Source organism: Procambarus clarkii, chromosome 18, assembly GCF_040958095.1.
Source record: "Procambarus clarkii isolate CNS0578487 chromosome 18, FALCON_Pclarkii_2.0, whole genome shotgun sequence".
NCBI classification, from domain to species: Eukaryota; Metazoa; Arthropoda; class Malacostraca; order Decapoda; family Cambaridae; genus Procambarus; species Procambarus clarkii.
In genome coordinates this window covers 27,446,920-27,469,096 of record NC_091167.1, presented here as the reverse complement: position 1 = coordinate 27,469,096, position 22,177 = coordinate 27,446,920, and the positions used below count along the sequence as shown (strand labels likewise).

General features: G+C 45.3%; 1 protein-coding gene across 5 annotated transcripts in view; it reads left to right on the top strand.

Moving 5' to 3' along the window:
• The window catches only part of LOC123754269 (leucine-rich repeat-containing G-protein coupled receptor 4), a 128,141-nt gene that overhangs the window by 103,124 nt on the left and 2,840 nt on the right, over positions 1–22,177 (top strand). For 4 of the 5 annotated variants that reach the window (XM_069326414.1, XM_069326415.1, XM_045736507.2 and 1 more), the window contains exons 4-18: positions 6,197–6,268; positions 6,489–6,557; positions 7,635–7,769; positions 8,873–8,944; positions 9,637–9,708; positions 10,170–10,238; positions 10,513–10,656; positions 11,873–12,013; positions 12,951–13,016; positions 14,519–14,662; positions 15,446–15,517; positions 16,622–16,792; positions 17,078–17,205; positions 18,976–19,275; positions 20,420–20,614. In XM_069326414.1, coding sequence (XP_069182515.1) covers positions 6,197–6,268; positions 6,489–6,557; positions 7,635–7,769; positions 8,873–8,944; positions 9,637–9,708; positions 10,170–10,238; positions 10,513–10,656; positions 11,873–12,013; positions 12,951–13,016; positions 14,519–14,662; positions 15,446–15,517; positions 16,622–16,792; positions 17,078–17,205; positions 18,976–19,275; positions 20,420–20,614 — 1,850 coding nt within the window. The remainder of the gene's footprint in view (positions 1–6,196; positions 6,269–6,488; positions 6,558–7,634; positions 7,770–8,872; positions 8,945–9,636; positions 9,709–10,169; positions 10,239–10,512; positions 10,657–11,872; positions 12,014–12,950; positions 13,017–14,518; positions 14,663–15,445; positions 15,518–16,621; positions 16,793–17,077; positions 17,206–18,975; positions 19,276–20,419; positions 20,615–22,177) is intronic. The other variant, XM_045736508.2, reaches the window with a different exon arrangement.

The following is a 22,177-nucleotide window of genomic DNA, read 5'->3' as shown; positions in this document are numbered from 1 at the left end:
CTCTTCCACCACTGCTTCCCCCTAAATCCCCTTACCCCTCTTCCCTCTCTCCCCCTCTGCTTCTTCACTCCCCCCTCCCCTCTTCCTCCCCTCTATCCTCCCTCCCCACCCTTTTCCTTCCATCTCTCCCGAATCTGAATCTGAACAAGCCTGGGGGACCATCTGAATGGTCCTCCAGGCTTGTTCGCATTTGTGTTCCTCACGTGTGCCCCAAATAATGAGGTGATTTGATAAAATACCATGCCCAAGATTACCAACCGAGTGCCGGCGGGGGAATGGAAATAGCCTCGGCTACCGTCCTCTTTTGTCTGGTCGTGTTGGTCGAGCGGTTAAGGGATCCTGTACACCAGCAGAGTGCTCCTGGCAGTATGGGTTCAAGTCACTTCTGGGGTATGAGTTGAGTTTTCAGTATATATATATATATATATATATATATATATATATATATATATATATATATATATATATATATATATATATATATATATTATTAAATATGACCGAAAAAGTTTCTTTTTCGGTCATATTTAATAATATATGTCTACAGGAAAGACTGCTACCAAAATATACTAATTATATATATATATATATATATATATATATATATATATATATATATATATATATATATATATATATATATATATATATATATATATATATATATACATACACACACAGAGAGAGAGAGTCAGTCATAGAACAAAGCGGTCAAAAGGGGGGAGAAACCAATTAAAGAAGATTAAAGTTGAAGGAAAAATGTTTGGAATGAAGTTTGGCAGAAGTTGTAAACTGTACGGCAAAGAATTATGTCTGACGGAGCCACCAAGACAAATTCTATTACTGATAAAAAGACGAGTCGCTATGAAAGTTGCAAAGTTTCCTGCTGGACAAATCTCGACTTTCATCGTGAAATAACGCGCGAGCACACGCGCACACACACACACACACACACACACACACACACACACACACACACACACACACACACACACACACACACACACCACACACACACACACACACACACACACACACACACACACACACACACACACACACACACACACACACACACACACACAAAGGAGGCTATTTACATATACACCAACACTAACGACCTTGTTACCCGCCCGTGCTAACTACTGTCACCAATTACCCAGGCAGCTGCCATGATGGACGCTGATGGTGGAGAGGGGGAGGGAAGGAAGGGGGAGGGAGGGGGGAGAAACGAACAGAGAAACCTAAGAAGAAGGAGAAAATAGAAGGAGAGATAAAAGTTGTAGTGAAGACAATAGAGGCTGGCCCCGTGTATCCACCTTTATCTATCTACTATCGTCTGCGTCATTATATGTGGAGTCACCTAAGTCATTATATGTGGAGTCACCTAAGTCATATGTGGAGTCACCTAAATCATTATATGTGGAGCCACCTAAGTCATTATATGTGGAGTCACCTAAGTCATTATATGTGGAGTCACCTAAGTCATTATATGTGGAGTCACCTAAGTCATTATATGTGGAGTCACCTAAGTCATTATATGTGGAGTCACCTAAGTCATTATATGTGGAGTCACCTAAGTCATTATATGTGGAGTCACCTAAGTTATTATATGTGGAGTCACCTAAGTCATTATATGTGGAGTCACCTAAGTGTGCTTGAAGGGGGGGGGGGTTCAGCTTTCCGACTACAGTAGTACAATGCAATTTTTCTTCCCACTTGCCTTTCATATCGTGTTTGCATATAAAACTGTTTTGAAGTAGTATTGAGAGCTTCCTCCTCTAATGCATTAAATTTACTTAGAACTCCTATAATAAAGAAGTTCCTTTTCACGTCTCTATGACTCATTTGCGTGTGTCTGTTGAGTGCGTTTGTTTGTGACTATTTTTAGAGATATATATATGATAGTTGGATCAAATCTTAGCCGGTTATACAGTCAGAGTTGGAGCTCTGACGCTAAATAAGAATTAAGATGATGTACAAAATCCCAATGGCCCGGTAAATTAGGATTAAATGCGCTCGAAGTTGATTATTTCACGTAATGCCAGTTAGACTAGACTAAGTTTAGATTAAGGATCAACCGAGGAATTCCGCAAGGATTGTTGGACTCTCTCTCTGAACCTGGAAATCTTGTTTTGAATGGATAAGACGTAGTAAAGTTAGTTCCAGGCCAGGCCAGACGCAGCGAGGTTTCTATCAACCCTGAACAACTTACATCAAGGTTCGCTTCAAGTGCAGATGAGACGCAGCGTTGTTGGTCCCAGGCCTGGCCAGACGTGGCTAGGTAAAGTCTAGACCAAAGCACACACACATCAAGGCTTGGTCGAGGCCATGATGCGCCATACACAGCGAGGGAGAGCTCCGGGTCAGGTATAGGGCTCATAAGCGCGCGTCAACGTCCGATCCTGACCCGTATCAAGGGAAAACTTTGCACACACTCCTGAGCCAACAACCACATCCCCCCTCTCTCAACTCTACGGGATTATGACGATCAGTCATCTTCAAATACAGGGAGGAGGTAAGGAGGAATAGTAGGAGATAGGGAGGAGGAGACGAGGAGGGGGCAGAGGGGGGAGAGAACACGACAGCAAGAAAAATCGAGTCATCACTTGGTCTCGTGTGGAAAACGACGAGCGCGTCGAGCTACCGCTCAGCCGACCTGAATCCTTCACCCGCGCCCGTCCCCTTTATCTGGCGGGTACCAGTAGGCTTGCCGGGTGCTGCCTGGCTGCCCAAAGGCCAGAGGCGGTGACCCGTTGAGACAGCCATCAGGGTCGAGGTTGTCCTGCAAGGGCTGCACTGAATGTCTACCCAACCCCGCTTGTAGGTAGATGGGCTTGATCACTGTATTTCCCTTGATTTGGGTGAACTACGGCTCTTGGGGTCTCACCTCTCGACCCTTAATCAATTTGTGTATGGGGTTCAGGGCCTGTTAGGCTCTGTCATACCTACGTTTATAACTGTGAATGAGTACTGCCTCCACCACTTCATATTTTGTTTAGTGCATTCTATTTGTTCACTATTATGACTATTTTGTTACTACTGGTGTGTTGCTCATTTAGGTACTTATTTTACATCCGAATCCTTTGTTTGTGTGCTACCTATGCTAAATTGTCTGTCGTCTGGACTATCTAATCCCTTATTTTGTATGTGGTGATCATGTCTCCCCTATTTCTTCTTCTCCGCCAATTACTAAATGTTTAATTCCTTTAGTCTGTCTTCTCTTCCTCTCAGCTTTTAGACTAGTCCAGCTTCGTTTTGTGATTATCGACACAAGATTTCGCTAGAGCCTCAGATTCCAGAAGTTCTCTGACATAAATGGTATTATGGTCTTGTACGACTCTTTGCTCAAATACCTGCAGGTAATACTTGTTTCTCGTTCTATTGTGTACAGAATAATTTCTTTCTTTTTCTGTGCTCTTTGTTTGTCTTCAATGTTCTTTCCTGATAGTTCCCTTTCCTTCTTCTCTTTGCCTCCAGACTGTTTGTTAGGCCGTGGACTAATGTTCTCCTCGGTGCCCTTATCCCTGAGTGGTGGTACAGAGCTTTCTTTAGCTTCCTTGAGTTTGCTCGCTACGTACTCTATCATGTCTTGTCTTCTTTTCCCCCGTGCTATTCCCCCACAACAAATCTTCTGACTGGAATGGGTCCTCCCCATTCCATTTGCCAGCTTTATACTCTCTCCCCCAACGCTGGAACAACATCCTCAAGCACCGGTGCTACATATGATGCTTATATAATCTAGAAAGCATCCTTCGTATAGGTTTTTAAAGGTTGTACTGATGCCCGCTAGCTTAGCATATGCTGCTGATGTGAATATGTTTAGTGTGTGCGCCTTCATGGGATTGATTAATGTTATGTCCACTCCCAGAATCGTTTCTTTCACTAATCCTGGCCAGTTCCTTCCTTGCATTATGTTCATCTGGACTTCCTTACTCGTGTCTCAGTCCTCATGACTTTGCACTTATCTGGATTCAAGTCCAGCAACCATTTGTCCAACATTGCCTGCGAGTTATTTCAGTTCTTGAAGCCTCCTGAAGTTATCATTCGCTCTGCTGTTCCTCATTAACTTTACGTCATTAACTAAGTGGTACAAAAGGTTATAGAAACTAAAATTTAAAATCGTTATTCATAAATATACAAGTGTTTACACTTTTGCAAATTTAAAAGCTCGAGTTCATAAAATGTCGCGCATTTATAATTTATATAGTTTGCGAAAATTTCATATGTATAATTAATAGCCTATGGTGCTCATTATAATTATATATTACATACTGTCTGATACACAACAGCGAGACCTTGTTTGCCACGGTGCTAATGTATGTAAACTTTGTAAACTACGTCTTTGTTTACAAATTACCGGCATTCAGAGATACATCATGTAAAACAGGGACCCATAACAGATAATTCAAAACAGAAAAAACAATATGATATTTACAATTTAAAAGATAATATAAATACAATTTAAAAGATAACATAAATACAATTTAAAAGATAACATACAAAAAGGCATGAAATTAAATAAATTTCGAGAGCTTGAGCGTTTTACATGAGCCGTAGCCTGAGTCGGGCCTCTGGTTCCTGTGAAACTTTCATGAGAATGTTCCCTCATATCTGTGTGTTTCCTAATATCGTTAATCTCTCTCTCTTATTTATTAGGTAGTTTCTCACTCAATTCATTACCCCCTGATAGTTATTCCAGCCTGGTTCTTCTAAGCTTTTACAAGGGGTCACTTTTAAGTGCGTCAGTGTGAAATGGTCATCGGAGTATAATAACAGTATGAAGACTCTGCGTGCTTTCATTCATGATTTGATCTCAGTTTGACAGCATCACCATTTGTGTGTGTACTCACCTATTTGTGCTTGTGGTGTGTGTGTGTGTTCACTTGGTTTGAGCTTCAGCTCATGGTATTACCCTCTTAAATGTCAATCGACTATTGTAGTTGCTTGTCTTACCCAATTCTCCACCATAATTGTTGTAGGATCCATGCCCAACATGGTCGGGTGAGGGGGGGGCATTACAATTAAATGAATACAGCGAGCCATGATGCCATAGTGATCCTTGCAACTCTGGTAATGGCTTGACTTATAAAAACGATCTAAAAAAAATATTCTTTGCATGCAGTAAAACATTAAGCACTGATGTCTGCAAAATTATAAGAAAAACATTATTTCGTACATTGGCAGTATAAGGTAAATATGTGTTGATGACATTAACACCATGGCAGCTGTATCCGGGGCTTGAGGTGGTGGTGGCCACCTCTCTGAACCCCAGCTCCCAGAGAGAGAGAGAGAGAGAGAGAGAGAGAGAGAGGGAGAGAGAGAGAGAGAGAGAGAGAGAGAGAGAGAGAGAGAGAGAGAGAGAGAGAGAGAGAGAGAGAGAGAGAGAGAGAGAGAGAGAGACATCTTATACACAGGTCCAGGCCGAGAGAGCAGTGAGCTGAGAGTCTCTGTTGAGATACAAGAAGGCGGAGGGGAAGGGGAGACAGAGAAGGAGGGAGGGCAAAAAGAGAGAGTAGGGATGAGACAGAGATCCAGGCAGCGTGAAACCGAATGAGAGTGATGCATAGAGAGAGAAACAGACAGCGAGAGACAGAAAGACGTATATATGACATAAACAGAGAAACAGTATACGTTTACAAAGAGGCAGATACAGAGAGAGAGAGAGACCAGGTCGACCCCAACACTGCTGGATACCCGATCTATATATATATATATATATATATATATATATATATATATATATATATATATATATATATATATATATATATATATATATATATATATATATATATATATATATGATATAGCAAAAAACATATAAAACACAGAGCTTTTAATTGCAGGAAAGGCAGTGTTTCTTATTTTTTCTCATGTGAATTTCCTGCATATATGAGGATTTCTATTTGTCCAAGGTTGGAGGCCAGATGCTTTGGGCTAGCCTCATGAAACTTTGCAGAGTGACTTACGGGATATATGGGGAGCGTCAGGAGGGGTTGGGGTCGACCCCATTTAGTGGGGGATAGGCCCTCCCCCCTTCATGAAGTCATGGGGAGCTGACTGGAATTAGCCTCGAGGTCATTTATATAGTTTTATTTATTGAAATTTGTTCCGTATTCACATATTAACATGTAAAAATCCCTCTTCTGATGACTAATATTACAAACCTGTAAGAATCCTAACTTATTTTCAGTGACTTAAGCATCAACAACTTGACAAGTCTGCCGGATTTCGCCTTCAAGGACTACCCATCGCTCGGTTACCTGTAAGTATTGCTCGAGTTCTCTAAGTTTTCTTTCACGCTTGGATGTTCTGTCCATTGCCTGGATGTACTGTCCGTATATGATCTACACTCTTTCACACTGTATTACACTATTATACATTGTATTATACACTGTATTATACACTGTATTATACACTGTATTATACACTGTATTGCACTGTATTATACACTGTATTACACTGACGACGATGTTGTATTTCAGGAAGGTGTCAGGCAACAGGATCAGCAGCATATCTCCCAGGGCCTTCCACCGGCTGCCTCTACACAGCCTGTAAGTCTTTGTTATCTTTAACGTTATCTACGTTATCTCTTGTGATACCTTCTTCCACATCTTTATCATATATCTTGTATGGTTGGTATATCCTTTATTAATGTGTGTGTATATATATATATATATATATATATATATATATATATATATATATATATATATATATATATATATACATATATATATATATACATATATAAATGTCGTACCTAGTAGCCAGAACGCACTTCTCGGCCTACTATGCATGGCCCGATTTGCCTAATAAGCCAAGTTTTCCTGAATTAATATATTTTCTCAATTTTTTTCTTATGAAATGATAAAGCTACGCATTTCATTATGTATGAGGTCAATTTTTTTTATTGGAGTTAAAATTAACGTAGATATATGACCGAACCTAACCAACCCTACCTAACCTAACCTAACCTATCTCTATAGGTTAGGTTAGGTTAGGTAGCCGAAAAAGTTAGGTTAGGTTAGGTTAGGTAGGTTAGGTAGTCGAAAAACAATTAATTCATGAAAACTTGGGTTATTAGGCAAATCGGGCCTTGCATAGTAGGCTGAGAAGTGCGTTCTGGCTACTAGGTACGACATAAATATATATATATATATGTACTCACCAAATTATATATGTACTCACCAAATTGTGCTTGGGTGAGTACAAAATGTGTGTGTGTGTTATCATTGTTATCTCTATTACCTTGACTACTCGTTTTATTTTTATCACACGATATCTAAGATATTTGTGGTATTAACTCGGTTATATCTGCTAGATTGATGCATCTACTCTCTTTGTTGTGTATGATATCTTGTTGTGCTTCCCTTATATCTGTTATCTATTTATTTATTTTTTTTTGTATATCTTAAGATTATGAATGGCCCTTTTAACTCCCTGATTTATAAAGACGATCTGGTTTCGTCCGTGACCTCATTTAATCACCTGTAACTACCTCGTCTCTTAATGACTCTGTTCCTCCTGGTTCTTAAGGTGACCTGTGTAGTGACCTGCTCCCCCCCCCCTATTGACCTGTTGTGAACCTGGTGTCAAACTGACCTCAAACCACCTTGTTCGCTCCTCAGGTACCTGGATAACAACCACTTAAACGGCCTGCTGGCAGGGTCACTTCCAGAAGGTCTGCTGGAACTCTCGCTGGAAGATAATTTCTTCAATATGGTTCCCGCCTGTGTTGCCCAGCTGAAGGATCTGCAGTTTTTGTAAGTGTTTGTGGGTGTGTGGGCATGTGCTGGTCAGAGAAGGGGTGTGTGGGCATGTGCTGGTCAGGGAGGGGGTGTGGGCATGTGCTGGTCAGGGAAGGGGTGTGTGGGCATGTGCTGGTCAGGGAGGGGGTGTGGGCATGTGCTGGTCAGGGGGGGGGGGGTGTGGGCATGTGCTGGTCAGGGGAGAGGGGTGTGGGCATGTGCTGGTCAGGGAGGGGGTGTGGGCATGTGCTGGTCAGGGAGGGGGTGTGGGCATGTGCTGGTCAGGGGGGGGGTGTGGGCATGTGCTGGTCAGGGAGGGGGTGTGGGCATGTGCTGGTCAGGGAAGGGGTGTGTGGGCATGTGCTGGTCAGGGGAGGGGGTGTGGGCATGTGCTGGTCAGGGAGGGGGTGTGGGCATGTGCTGGTCAGGGGGGGGGTGTGGGCATGTGCTGGTCAGGGAGGGGGTGTGGGCATGTGCTGGTCAGGAGGGGGGGTGAAGGCATGTGCTGGTCAGGGGGGGGGTGTGGAGTTCAGAGCTTTCTTTCCTACTCTGCTCACTCTAGGAATTCCCCATTACTTTTTAATAGTTTACCATACGCTAGTCCTCTTCCCTCACGCTCTCCCTTTCCTGGGGCCAGATTCACGAAGCAGTTACGCAAGCACTTACGAACCTGTACATCTTTTCTCAATCTTTGGCGGATTTGCTTACAATTATTGAACCAGTTAATGAGCTCCGAAGCACCAGGAGGCTGTTTATATCAATAACAACAGTTGATTGGGAAGTTTTATGCTTGTACACTGTTTTAATAAATATAACCAAAGACGTCAAAGATCGAGGAAAGATGTACACGTTCGTAAGTACTTGCGTAACTGCTTCGTGAATCCGGAAAATATATAGGGGATACCACCTCTGGTTATTATATATCTGGACACCTCTGGCATCTCTCACTATATATTGACCGCCTGGCTATTTCAATTTCAATTTCAATGGCTAAATAGTTCCCATTACGGGCTATTCATGCTCTTGCCACCTCTTGGATGGCTTAATCTTTATCAATCAAACAGTTCCCAAACATCGGATGTATATGTCCCCTTACTAGGCCTTCTACCCCCCTATAGGAACCTCGCTCGGAATAAGTTGACTGGGCTGCGTGCAGAGGACCTGGCGGGACTGCGCGGCATGACATCATTGTGAGTAAACAAAGAGCACGTGGTCCAGACATCATTGTTAGTAAACAAAGAGCACGTGGTCCAGACATCATTGTTAGTAAACAAAGAGCACGTGGTCCAGACATCATTGTTAGTAAAAAAAAGAGCACGTGGTCCAGACATCATTGTTAGTAAACAAAGAGCACGTGGTCTGGTCCCGGCTTCCGGCTTTGTGTTTCTCTAACGCACCTTCCCCAATCTTTACTTGTCGGATTTATACCGTGGTCATGATCTTTGAAATGGTTAATGTCTGTTGAACAAATCCACAAGGGCCGTGACGAGGATTCGAACTTGCGTCCGGGAGTACCCCAGACATTGCCTTAATCGACTGAGCTACGACAGGGTTAAAAGGGTTGAAACCGAAGTTCTACTGAACTTACTGGATCCTTGTGGATTTGTTCATTTGATGCATCACGTTAGTGTGATCTCTGTGTGTGATAATGTCTGTTATTTAACGAGTTCTTGTTCTTTTCCGTGATTATTATTATTATATATAGCGTTATGTCACTTAAGAACGGTCTAGCAAGATTTTTTGAGAACAATGGGTTAAGGTGATAATTGTTCTTGTTATTCTCCTCTTTATTGTTATTTAATTTCATATTATAGCAGATACAATTGTGTGCCTGTACCTTACCTGTGTCTGACCTGGGTGTGTGTCTGTTATCACCTGGCAGATCTCTCCAGCAGAACAAGATAACAGAGATAGAACCAGCAGCCCTCCAGTCCCTATCACAACTGCAAGTATTGTAAGTATCTCTCATTCGTATCTCTCACACTCTCCTCTCACTAGTATCTTTCCCACTCTTATCTCACTAGTATCTCTCACACTCTCCTCTGACTGGTATCTTTCCCACTAGTATCTCTCACACTCCTCTGACTGGTATCTTTCCCACTCTTATCTCATTCGTATCTCTCACACTCTCCTCTCACTAGTATCTTTCCCACTCTTATCTCACTAGTATCTCTCACACTCTCCTCTCACTAGTATCTTTCCCACTCTTATCTCACTAGTATCTCTCACACTCTCCTCTCACTAGTATCTCTCATTCCCGTGTTTTTATTCGTGTTTCTTATGAGTCTCACCAGTGTCTTAGCTAGGTTACTTGTGTGTCTTATATATGCATCTCGCCAGTGTGTCTACCTGATGCTTCTCATGTCTCCACGCAGTCCTCACATGTATGTGTCTCACCTGACTCTCTGCCCTCAGGGACCTGGCTGAGAATCAGCTGATGAAGGTGCCGCCCGCCATCCTCAGCTGCCCCCAGCTCACTCGACTGTAAGTATGTGGCTCTGGGTGCTGTTCTGACACCTGTATAGAGAGTGCCACCTTCATCTGACACACACACACGTGTATATGACACCCACACTGGCTCTTGTATCTAACACTCATATGGCACTACCTGACACCAATAAATGCTCAACCAAATTTGGCACTATATGACACCCCTAGAGGAAGGTCATCTCTAGACAATGATGGACAAGAATCATCTGGTCCACTGGACCCAAACCCGAAGCTCATCTGTCCTCTCTCTTTTCTCCCCCGCTCACAGGCTCCTGGACAACAACCAGATTACCTACATAGAGGAAGGAGCCTTCGCGGACCTGTCACGCCTGCAGCAAGTGGTGCTCCAAGGGAACCCTCTCCTGACGGTGCACAGAAACGCCTTCGTGCACCTGCCCTCCCTCACCAAGCTGTAAGTGTCCCCCTGGCCTGAGGTCGCCTGTAGTCTCCAGGAGGGGACGGAGGGGGTCTTCTAGGGAGGTCGTACGTATATCCTAGGGGGTCTTTTTGAATCCTCTCAAGTTGCTTAAGTCCTGTTCATACGACATTTCCCTGCCTATGGCGTTAAGCAAGGTCGGTTCATGTATTTATTTACGTAGATTCATTCAATCAATGACACCTCTTCCCATATCAGGAAATTTCAAGGGCTCTCTTATATAGAAAATAATCCAGGGGTCACTGATCGATATCCTCGAGTCAGACAGGACGAAGGAGCTTTCTTAATCAGGTAAGAAAGGGGTATAAAGACCGCCCCCTTCCATCCAGACCAAATAGTCAATGATTGAACCAGCAAGGTCAAGGAACCCTTTCCTCAAACCAGACAAGTTCAAGAACTTCTTCGGTCTTAAAAGAATCACGGATCCCTCTCTCAAGGGTAAGCAAGAGTCAAGAGTCTGAAAATCAAGTAAAGTACCCTAATAATAGTTCATTGACCCTTCCCGACTTGTGCCAAGTCTGACAAGGTCAAGAATCCTACCATCAGAACTGACAGGGTCAAGAATCCTACAATCAGAACAGACATTTTGATAATTTTTACTTGTTGCCGCCTAAGGCGGCTAGTTTATTGTGCACTCCATACTCATCCTGTGAGCGGTAGCGCAAAAAGCATTACAGAGGGTCTTTATCAGACCTCAACGGAGATTATTACATAAACAATTTCATCTGTCCTTCACAACTTATAGTTACAATGTCAGTTAGTTACAGAGAAAGTGCTATTTCACGAGCTATATATTTACAGTAAATCATTATACATACATGGTAGGTCTTATACATAATTGTTTGAGCAATGGAGATATTACAGAGTCATAGGGGAGCTGCTGTTTATAATTAGTCTTCGCAATGATCAATGATTCCCCTTACCAGTCCAGGAAGGCCGATTTGATCCCTATATCCTGGCCAGGTATCCTGTAGCCTGGCCAGGTATCCTGTAGCCTGGCCAGGTATCCTGTAGCCTGGCCAGGTATCCTGTATCCTGGCCAGGTATCCTGTAGCCTGGCCAGGTATCCTGTAGCCTGGCCAGGTATCCTGTATCTTGGCCAGATATCCTGTAGCCTGGCCAGGTATCCTGTAGCCTGGTCTGGGGCGGTATTGAACACTTTGTGAGTGAGGTTCCACCCTGTGTGCTGCAGGATCCTGAAGGAGACGCGGGAGCTGGCGGAGTTCCCCTCCCTCAACGGCACCCACAACCTGGAGACGCTGAGGATCGACCGGGCCTCCCTCACTTCCGTCCCGGACCACCTGTGTTCCTTCACCCCAAGACTCAGGAGTCTGTAAGTCACCCCACCGGGGGCTTGGGGGGAGGCGGGGGCTGGGGGGAGGGAAAGGCATGGGCTGGGGGGGGAGCGGCATGGGCTGGGGGGAGAGGCATGGGCTGGGTGGAGGCATGGGCTAGGGGAGGCATGGACTTGGGGAGGCATGGGCTCGGGGAGGCATGAGCAATTGAAGGAATGAGCTGGGGAAAGCATGAGCTGGATATGGCATGAGCTAGGGGAGGCATAAGCTAGGGGAGACATAAGCTAGGGGAGGCATGAGCTGGGAGGCATGAGCTGAAGAAGGCATGAGGTGGAAGGCATGAGCTGGGAGGCATGGGCTGGGAGGCATGGCCTGGGAGGCATGGGCTAGGGGAGGCATAAGCTAGGGGAGGCATGAGCTAGGGGAGGCATGAGCTGGGAGGCATGAGCTGAAGAAGGCATGAGCTGGAAGGCATGAGCTGGGAGTAACACCAAACAGCTAAGAATAATTTAAATCCGAGATTCATCCATCAAACCTGAACTTGGACTTCTTCCAAGGAGGATTTTCATCTGTCTTAATAATATTAAATGCACCATTTGTTATCATATTGATTTAAAAAAAATTATATATTTTCTTTCATATCGTATTTAAAATTTGATATTTGGGCTTGCCATCAGTTCTGGCGTGTTGCTGAAGGGAAGAGAACAAGAATTAAATATGTTTCCTTTGTTCTCTGAAGTTCTTGTTGAATAACCGAACTTTTAATTTGGCTTGTAATTTGAAACCCCTGTTTTCATGGCTTGAAATTGCAAATTTGTGTGTGTGTGTGTGTGTGTGTGTGTGTGTGTGTGGGTGTGTGTGTGTGTGTGTGTGTGTGTGTGGGTGTGGGTGTGGGTGTGGGTGTGCGTGACCTGGTGCCATGACCTGGTATTACAGCCCGAGGTCATGAACTCATCTGAACCCTTGTGTCAACAGGAACCTCCACCTCAACTCCATCACCAACATACCTCTCCTGGAGGGCTGTCACCACCTCAGACTCCTGTGAGTACACCTTATATACTCGTGTATGTATATATTTATTTAATCAAAACGCTTACCAGAAAGTATAAGTGGGTTTCATTGCAATGTTGATGTGGAAATTAGTCTTATGAAGGCCCCTTCAGCGGTGTATGAAGGGTTTGGTGTTGGGCTTAAGCCCCATCAACCTCTGGAGGGTTATTAAGGTAGGGTTAGGTAATTATTAAGAGGAAGGAACTATCAGGGAAAACCGCGAAGCCATTACGACTATATAGTACTAGGAAGGGCGTCAGGATAAGGATTTGGGATGGGACGGGGGGAAGGAATGGTGTCCAACCACTTGGACGGTTGGGGGATGGAATGTCGACCTGCATGAAGCGAGGCCGTCGCTCTACCGGCCAGCCCAAGTGGCAGGAGGAAGCACTAAACCAGTATGACTATAGAGCACTTGGAAGGAATCTGAGGACACTTATGGGCTATTCATGCTCGTGCCACCTCTTGGAGTGACTTAATCTTTATCAGTCATCTATGAGGACTACTTGTGTAAAGGAGGAAATGTATATGTTTATTTCTCAGAATGTTTGGCAATATGTTTATTGTTTGTGATGTGTGTCTATATATGTATGAACACGTTGTACTGAACGGGGTGAGAATAGCTTGAGCTACCTCATCCCTTTGTGTGTATTTTACCTCAATAAACTTATTTCAATTTCAATTTCAATTCTATAAGGACAGGGAGCCGGGTTTCGACGGAGGGAAAGGACGGTGCCCAACCATTTGGAACATCGGGGATTTGAACGATGACCTGAAAGAAGCGAGATCGTTGGTCTATTGTCGCGTCTAACAGTCGGTGTAAGACATCAGTCCGTGCTATATCTCGCAGTCAGCAGTAATATTTGAGTAGTAAATATTAATGGTTGAGGCGTTCATTTAATATTATTTGATTACAATGGTATTATATAACGAGCGTTTGTTTGGTCTTATGAATAATATGGAAACTGTTGACCAGACCACACACTAGAAGGTGAAGGGACGACGACGTTTCGGTCCGTCCTGGACCGAAACGTCGTCGTCCCTTCACCTTCTAGTGTGTGGTCTGGTCAACTTACTTTAGCCACGTTATTGTGACTCATCGCCTGCATATGGAAACGTCTCTTGACCTTGACTTACCTGGGCGTGACTTTGGCAGTAGTAATTTCTTTTGATTTATTGACTTTTGGGCCACATTACTGGGCAAGACTATAGGCGTGGGGATCGTTGGGTTGTTTCAAGCGCAGGTTAGACATGTATACGAGTTCGGTTAGGCATCAACAGCAGCTGCTTGTGATGGGGGTCAATCTCCTCGGGGTTTGGCTGCGGCTCGTTGACCGACTGTGCTAGTTATGGAAACATGTGACCTTTCAAATACGTTTATTGAGACAATAAAAATACATCTCAAAGGGATAGAGTAGCTTACGCTATTTCTACCCCCCCCCCCCCGCCCCCCTAAACATGTAACCTTGCATGACCTGATTTCCTTTCGGCAGTGACCTGAGCGACAACGCCATCAGCAGCCTGGGTCACGGGAGGTTGAGAGGGGCGCCCCTGCTGCACGACCTCCTCCTCCAGCACAACAAGATCACCCACGTCCCCGCCGACGCCTTCCTGGGTCTCTCCCACCTCCAGGTTCTGTAAGTATTGTGCCCTTGGTGTTTATCTTAGGTCACCAGAGGTCACCAGAGGTCATCAGAGGTCACCAGAGGTCACATCAGAGGTCATACGTGTCGAATTCAGTGTGTCTTGACTCAAATCAGTTTTCCTAGAGACTCAGTATATGTTAGGCCAGAGTGACCACACACTCGAAGCACCTCAATCACGTAGACTTTTATTTACATTGTGTTCTCTTAACATCATATCCATAACACTATTTTAAGCTTCTCCGTCATTGACCCTTCCCGACTTGTGCCAAGTCTGACAAGGTCAAGAATCCTACCATCAGAACTGACAGGGTCAAGAATCCTACAATCAGAACAGACATTTTGATAATTTTTACTTGTTGCCGCCTAAGGCGGCTAGTTTATTGTGCACATCAGAAGAAGAGAAGAACTGTGTAGAATCAAGATGGGAAAGAGAATTGAAAGAGATATTCCTCCCTCCTCCCCAGGTAACTGGGGAAACTGGATGTAAATCAATCGGGGGATCGTGTTCTGGGGGGAAATATGGCGCTAATTAAGCAACTTAACCGGTTCTGGTTCTTGACCCGAGGCTTAAATGTTTACATAATTTTCTAAAATTAATTCAGCCAAATGTTCATTCTATCAGCTTCATGCTCTCTCCCTCCATCCCCCCCCCCCTCCTCCTTCCTCCACACCTCTCCCTCTCCCTCCACACCCTCTCTCCTCCACACCTCTCCCTCCTCCACACACCGTCACATTCCTCACAACCAATGCCTCACCTTGCCGTGTTCCCTCCAGGGCGCTGCAGAAGAACCAGATCACTCACATAGAGGAGGGCGCCTTCCTGCCTCTGGTCAGCCTCGAGGACATGTAAGTACTGGCTCAGGCCGCCGTCAGCCGTTGGGTACCTCTGTGACGGGTCTTCACGGGGCTCGCAGTGTTCCTTCAGCGGTGTCTCAGGGTTGACGCCGGCTGAGGCCAGGAACCCCGGAAGTGTGAAATGGGATTAGCGATCAGGGGCCAAATTTACGAAGCAGCTACGCAAGTAATTACGAACCTGTACATCTTTTCTCTCAATCTTTGGCGGCTTTGTTTACAATTATTAGACAGTTAATGATCTCCGAAGCACCAGGAACCTGCTGGTAACGGGACTGCCATGTCAGAAGTTAGTAAATGGGTCTGGGATAAGGGGTCAGGATAGGCAAGAATATGTAATCCATGCGGGAATAATAATCCATTCGCTTGATTACCTCCTTTCACACTGTGCCTACGCCCGATTGCCTTTCTCTTACCTTCTTATCCCGTTCCCTTACTCCTACCTTCCTCATAAGGTACACTTCCCTCCTCACTCATCCCTCTGGTAGCATCCTGGGAAGAGACGTGACGCTAACTGTTTCACTGAGAAAGGGGTGGGGGGGGGGGAGGGATTTAGAGCTATTCCCTGTACTCCCTTCATCTTTCCTGCCCTCCCATCACCTTCCCTGCCCTCACGTCACCTTCCCTGCCCTCACGTCACCTTCCCTCCCATCACCTTCCCTGCCCCTCATCTCACCTTCCCTGCCCTCACGTCACCTTCCCTCCCATCACCTTCCCTGCCCGTCCCCTCACCTTCCCTGCCCTCAAGTCACCTTCCCTGTCCTCACGTCACCTGCCCTCCCATCACCTTCCCTGCCCGTCCCCTCACCTTCCCTGCCCTCACGTCACCTTCCCTGCCCTCACGTCACCTTCCCTGCCCTCACGTCACCTTCCCTCCCATCACCTTCCCTGCCCCTCATCTCACCTTCCCTGCCCTCACGTCACCTTCCCTCCCATCACCTTCCCTGCCCCTCATCTCACCTTCCCTGCCCTCACGTCACCTTCCCTCCCATCACCTTCCCTGCCCGTCCCCTCACCTTCCCTGCCCTCACGTCACCTGCCCTGCACACTCCAGACGACCAATAACACGCTGCCCCCCCCCCTCTCTCTCTCCTGCAGCAACCTTGGGGACAATGTTTTCCCGCAGCTGCCGCACGAGGGTCTGAAGCACGTGCTCTCCATCAAGGTGCACAACAACCCGCACCTGCGCGTCTTCCCGGGGCCTGAGCACTTCCCACAGGTGCGCACCCTCGCCCTCTCCTACGCCTACCACTGCTGCCCCTTCCTCAGGTGAGCTTCGCTTCTCGATGTGTAGGTCCTTGAGTTCGGCGGGTGAGTGTTTGTCTTACCAGAGGTTAGGGGCCCTTGGCGTCCCTCTTGGGAGGGGAGGACTGTTGTCTTTCTCGTGTAAATGTGGACGTTTTCTTAAGATGTGTTTCTGAGATGGACTCTTGTTTTTTTTTAGGGAAAGTTAATCTTCCTCAGGGTTAAATACTTCTTTTTTTTTAATTTGCAATGATATCTGAGCAGAGACCTCTGGCTAATAATTACCGCGTGTCGCCTCCCCCCTGGCAGCCTAGAGGAGGAGGGCTGGACGGAGGAGGAGCCATCGATGATCGGCGAGGACGTCCTCTTCGACGTGTCGCAGTTCCAGGACATCCATCCAGGACTCTGGAACACCTCCACGCAATGGAAATCCGAGGGTGAGACTGCGTTGATTAGTTGTGTGGGGGGGTTATCTCTGTCCTATATACATGCATATGCTGCACCATTTGTGCATATATGCACATCCAGTCATGCATATAAAGATATGTAGATTATTTATTGAAATATTAAAGTGTACGCACAGGGATACTTATGTGGATTTGTTCATACAGTAGTTCACAAGGGCTTTCTTGCATGCATATACATGTACAGCCTCAATATACAAGTGTAGCCTTGTATATCAAAGTGTACAGCATAAATAATAAAAAAAGGGGTGATAGGAGAAGTGAACACTCATACGCATTTAGAGTTAAACGGAAAGGTATTCTCTGAATGCTCTGTGTTCCCTTCTCCGAGGCTATGGGTCCCTATGATTGCACAAGGGGTGGTACCCATATATATATATATATATATATATATATATATATATATATATATATATATATATATATATATATATATATATATATATATATATATATATATATATAATGTTCATTAGTTTACAAACCTAGTTATAACTTAAATATGTCGATTACTTTTCGGTACTGCCCCTCCATTGGTTGAAATAGAACTACGTTAGCAGTTCATGTTGTCAGTTTAATTAATATTATTAGGAATGAACTAATTGTTTATATTCGTCTGATATAAATTAGTTTATCAATGTTACTTGCACTCTAGATGGAATTTACGTGTTTTCATTAATTAGAAAATGGTGTATTCTTTTTCTTAGTCCTCTTTTGAAGTAGCTATATTATGATTGGTTTCTTATTGAGCACGTGTCCCATCATGGTAGGTTCCTCCCTTGTCCTGCCTCTCCTGGTGTTGTGTCCCATCATGGTAGGTTCCTGCCTTGTCCTGCCTCTCCTGGTGTTGTGTCCCATCATGGTAGGTTCCTGCCTTGTCCTGCCTCCCCTGGTGTTGTGTCCCCTCATGGTAGGTTCCTGCCTTGTCCTGCCTCCCCTGGTGTTGTGTCCCATCATGGTAGGTTCCTGCCTTGTCCTGCCTCTCCTGGTGTTGTGTCCCATCATGGTAGGTTCCTGCCTTGTCCTGCCTCTCCTGGTGTTGTGTCCCATCATGGTAGGTTCCTGCCTTGTCCTGCCTCACCTGGTGTTGTGTCCCATCATGGTAGGTTCCTGCCTTGTCCTGCCTCACCTGGTGTTGTGTCCCATCATGGTAGGTTCCTGCCTTGTCCTGCCTCTCCTGGTGTTGTGTCCCATCATGGTAGGTTCCTGCCTCTCCTGGTGTTGTGTCCCATCATGGTAGGTTCCTCCCTTGTCCTGCCTCTCCTGGTGTTGTGTCCCATCATGGTAGGTTCCTCCCTTGTCCTGCCTCTCCTGGTGTTGTGTCTCATCATGGTAGGTTCCTCCCTTGTCCTGCCTCTCCTGGTGTTGTGTCCCATCATGGTAGGCCCCTCCCTTGTCCTGCCTCTCCTGGTGTTATTCATCATTAATACACGTCGTACGTTGTTCCTTTACTCTCAGTCGTAGTCATACCCCCCCTCTCGTGGTCCCGAGCAGACATACCCATGCCTATACCCTTTGGTCCTAAGAGAGACATCAGTTGTTCCCTTTTGCATCCGTTTCTTGGGCAGACATACCCAAGTCCTTGTACCTAGACCAGCTATACCCATCTCCCCACCCCCCTCCCCCCCTTCATCCTGAATGGAAATGCCCATGTCTACCCTTTTCCTTCATTATACTTTGCTTCTTCTCTTGTTCTTGAAAGGGAAATGCCGTAACCTTTAATTGAGTTCTTTCCGTTTGTAGAAGTCTTGGCTAAGTTTAGGTCGGTGTGGGATAACCTGGCAAGTGCCTTCTCTCTAGCCGTCACCACCTCCTCCTCCTCCTCCAACACCAACATCACCACAACCGCCGCCGACAGCGCCACCGACAGCGCCACCGACAGCGCCGCCGCCTCCTCCTCCACCACCGCCGTCACCACCACATCCTCCCGCAGTCAGTACACGCCCTCGCCCTCGGCGCCAGTGGGCGACCACCGCCCACACCAGGTCCTCCACGTGACTGCTTCCTCCCTCCGCCTGCGACCACAGTGTATTCCTCTCCCAGGTCAGGACTTAAGAGGAAGGCAAGAGAGAGAGTGAGAGTAAGAGGAAGAGTGAGAGAGAGAATATTTAATTTTCAGTAACAAATGAGGTGTGTGTCTTCGTGAGTATCTTGCAGTCTTGCCTCTCTTCTCTTTCTCTCTTGCCACGTCTTACGAAGCGAGAATGTTTAGAAATATTTGTTTCACTGTGATTGTTCTTGCACTCCAAGAATTCTATTACATTGCAGCATACATATAAATATATATATATATATATATATATATATATATATATATATATATATATATATATATATATATATATATATATATATAGGGTATTAATTTCATCAACATAAGACAGAACACGAAGCAATGGGTATTGAATGGAAGTGATTGTAGAAAGAAATATCAAGAAATATGGACCAATAGGCTTTCTACAATCACTTCCATTCAATATATATATATATATATATATATATATATATATATATATATATATATATATATATATATATATATATATATATATATATATATATATATATTCATCATTGACTCATATATAAGTTGTCAGCTACAATAAACGTGGATTATTACCTAAGGCTATAAAATGCTCAAGTTCTATAACCAGTTTGAAAGAGAAACAAAGGAACAGTTAACATTATATGACCATAATTCTCACACATTTCTTCATTCACATTAAAGACATTTTGTGTTGACTGTTATTGTGACTATTAAATACTTGGTCCGTACAGCCGCTATAAGTTTCCTCGGAAGCAACAGACTGTAAAATAAGTTAGTAATATTATTATTCATTATTATATGATTACTTTAAAAAATAATCTCTCATTGAGTCAATGATACACATTACTTTACCTCTCATATAGTATGAAGGATTACCCCTAAACATTTATAACATGTTTCGTACATAATTTACGGAAATTATCGTAAGTTATGCGCGAAACGTCGCACGGAATTCCAGACGTTATACAATATACAGATTCTGCACCCACTATGACGTCTCCTCTGTAAATGATCCTTTGTAAATGTTATAATTATCATTATTATGATTTATTTTTGTTTTATTATTATTGTAAAGCAGTTTTCATTACAATAACAACAATTGTGAGCTCAACTGACCTTCCTGCGTCCAACACCCTGCAGGGCCGTTCATGCCGTGCCGCGACCTCTTCGACTGGTGGACGCTGAGGTGTGGGGTGTGGATCGTGTTCCTGCTGGCGCTGATGGGGAACGGCGTGGTGGTGGTGGTGCTCGTCGCCGCCTACAGCAAGATGGACGTGCCGCGGTTCTTGGTCACCAACCTCGCCGTCGCCGACTTCTTCATGGGGGTCTATCTCGGTAGGTTGCTGGGGGGAGGCAGCCTGTGTTTTTTTTTTTCTCTCTCTCTCTCTCTCTCTCTCTCTCTCTCTCTCTCTCTCTCTCTCTCTCTCTCTCTCTCTCTCTCTCTCTCTCTCTCTCTCTCTCTCTCTCTCCAAGTGACTCGCCTCATCTATCGAGGCCGATGCGTAGAAAAAGATGAATATTTATGGTGCTATAATTTTTACTAATACGTTACACTTTTTAACGTATTGGTCGATTCCGTAAGACAAGTTCAAACACACATACCATTGACTTGCCACATCCACCATTGACTTGCCACATCCACCATTGACTTGCCACACCCACCATTGACTTGCCACACCCACCATTGACTTGCCACACCCACCATTGACTTGCCACACCCACCATTGACTTGCCACACTCACCATTGACTTGCCACACCCACCATTGACTTGCCACACTCACCATTGACTTGCCACACTCACCATTGACTTGCCACACCCACCATTGACTTGCCACACCCACCATTGACTTGCCACACCCACCATTGACTTTCCACACTCACCATTGACTTGCCACACCCACCATTGACTTGCCACACCCACCATTGACTTGCCACACCCACCATTGACTTGCCACACTCACCATTGACTTGCCACACTCACCATTGACTTGCCACACCCACCATTGACTTGTCACACCCACCATTGACTTGCCACGCCCATCATTGACTTGTTACACCAACCATTGACTTGCCACGCCCACCATTGACTTGCCACACTCACCATTGACTTGCCACACCCACCATTGACTTGCCACACCCACCATTGACTTGCCACACCCACCATTGACTTGCCACACCCATCATTGACTTGCCACACCCACCATTGACTTGCCACACCCACCATTGACTTGCCACACCCACCATTGACTTGCCACACCCACCATTGACTTGCCACACTCACCATTGACTTGCCACACCCACCATTGACTTGCCACACCCACCATTGACTTGCCACGCCCACCATTGACTTGCCACACCCACCATTGATTTGTCACACCCACCATTGACTTGCCACACCCACCATTGACTTGCCACACCCACCATTGATTTGTCACACCCACCATTGACTTGCCACACCCACCATTGACTTGCCACACCCACCATTGACTTGCCACACCCACCATTGACTTGCCACACCCACCATTGACTTGCCACACCCACCATTGACTTGCCACGCCCACCATTGACTTGTTACACCCACCATTGACTTGCCACACCCACCATTGACTTGCCACACCCACCATTGACTTGCCACACCCACCATTGACTTGCCACGCCCACCATTGACTTGCCACATCCACCATTGACTTGCCACACCGACCATTGACTTGCCACACCCACCATTGACTTGCCACATCCACCATTGACTTGCCACACCCACCATTGACTTGCCACACCGACCATTGACTTGCCACACCCACCATTGACTTGCCACACCGACCATTGACTTGCCACACCCACCATTGACTTGCCACACCGACCATTGACTTGCCACACCGACCATTGACTTGCCACAC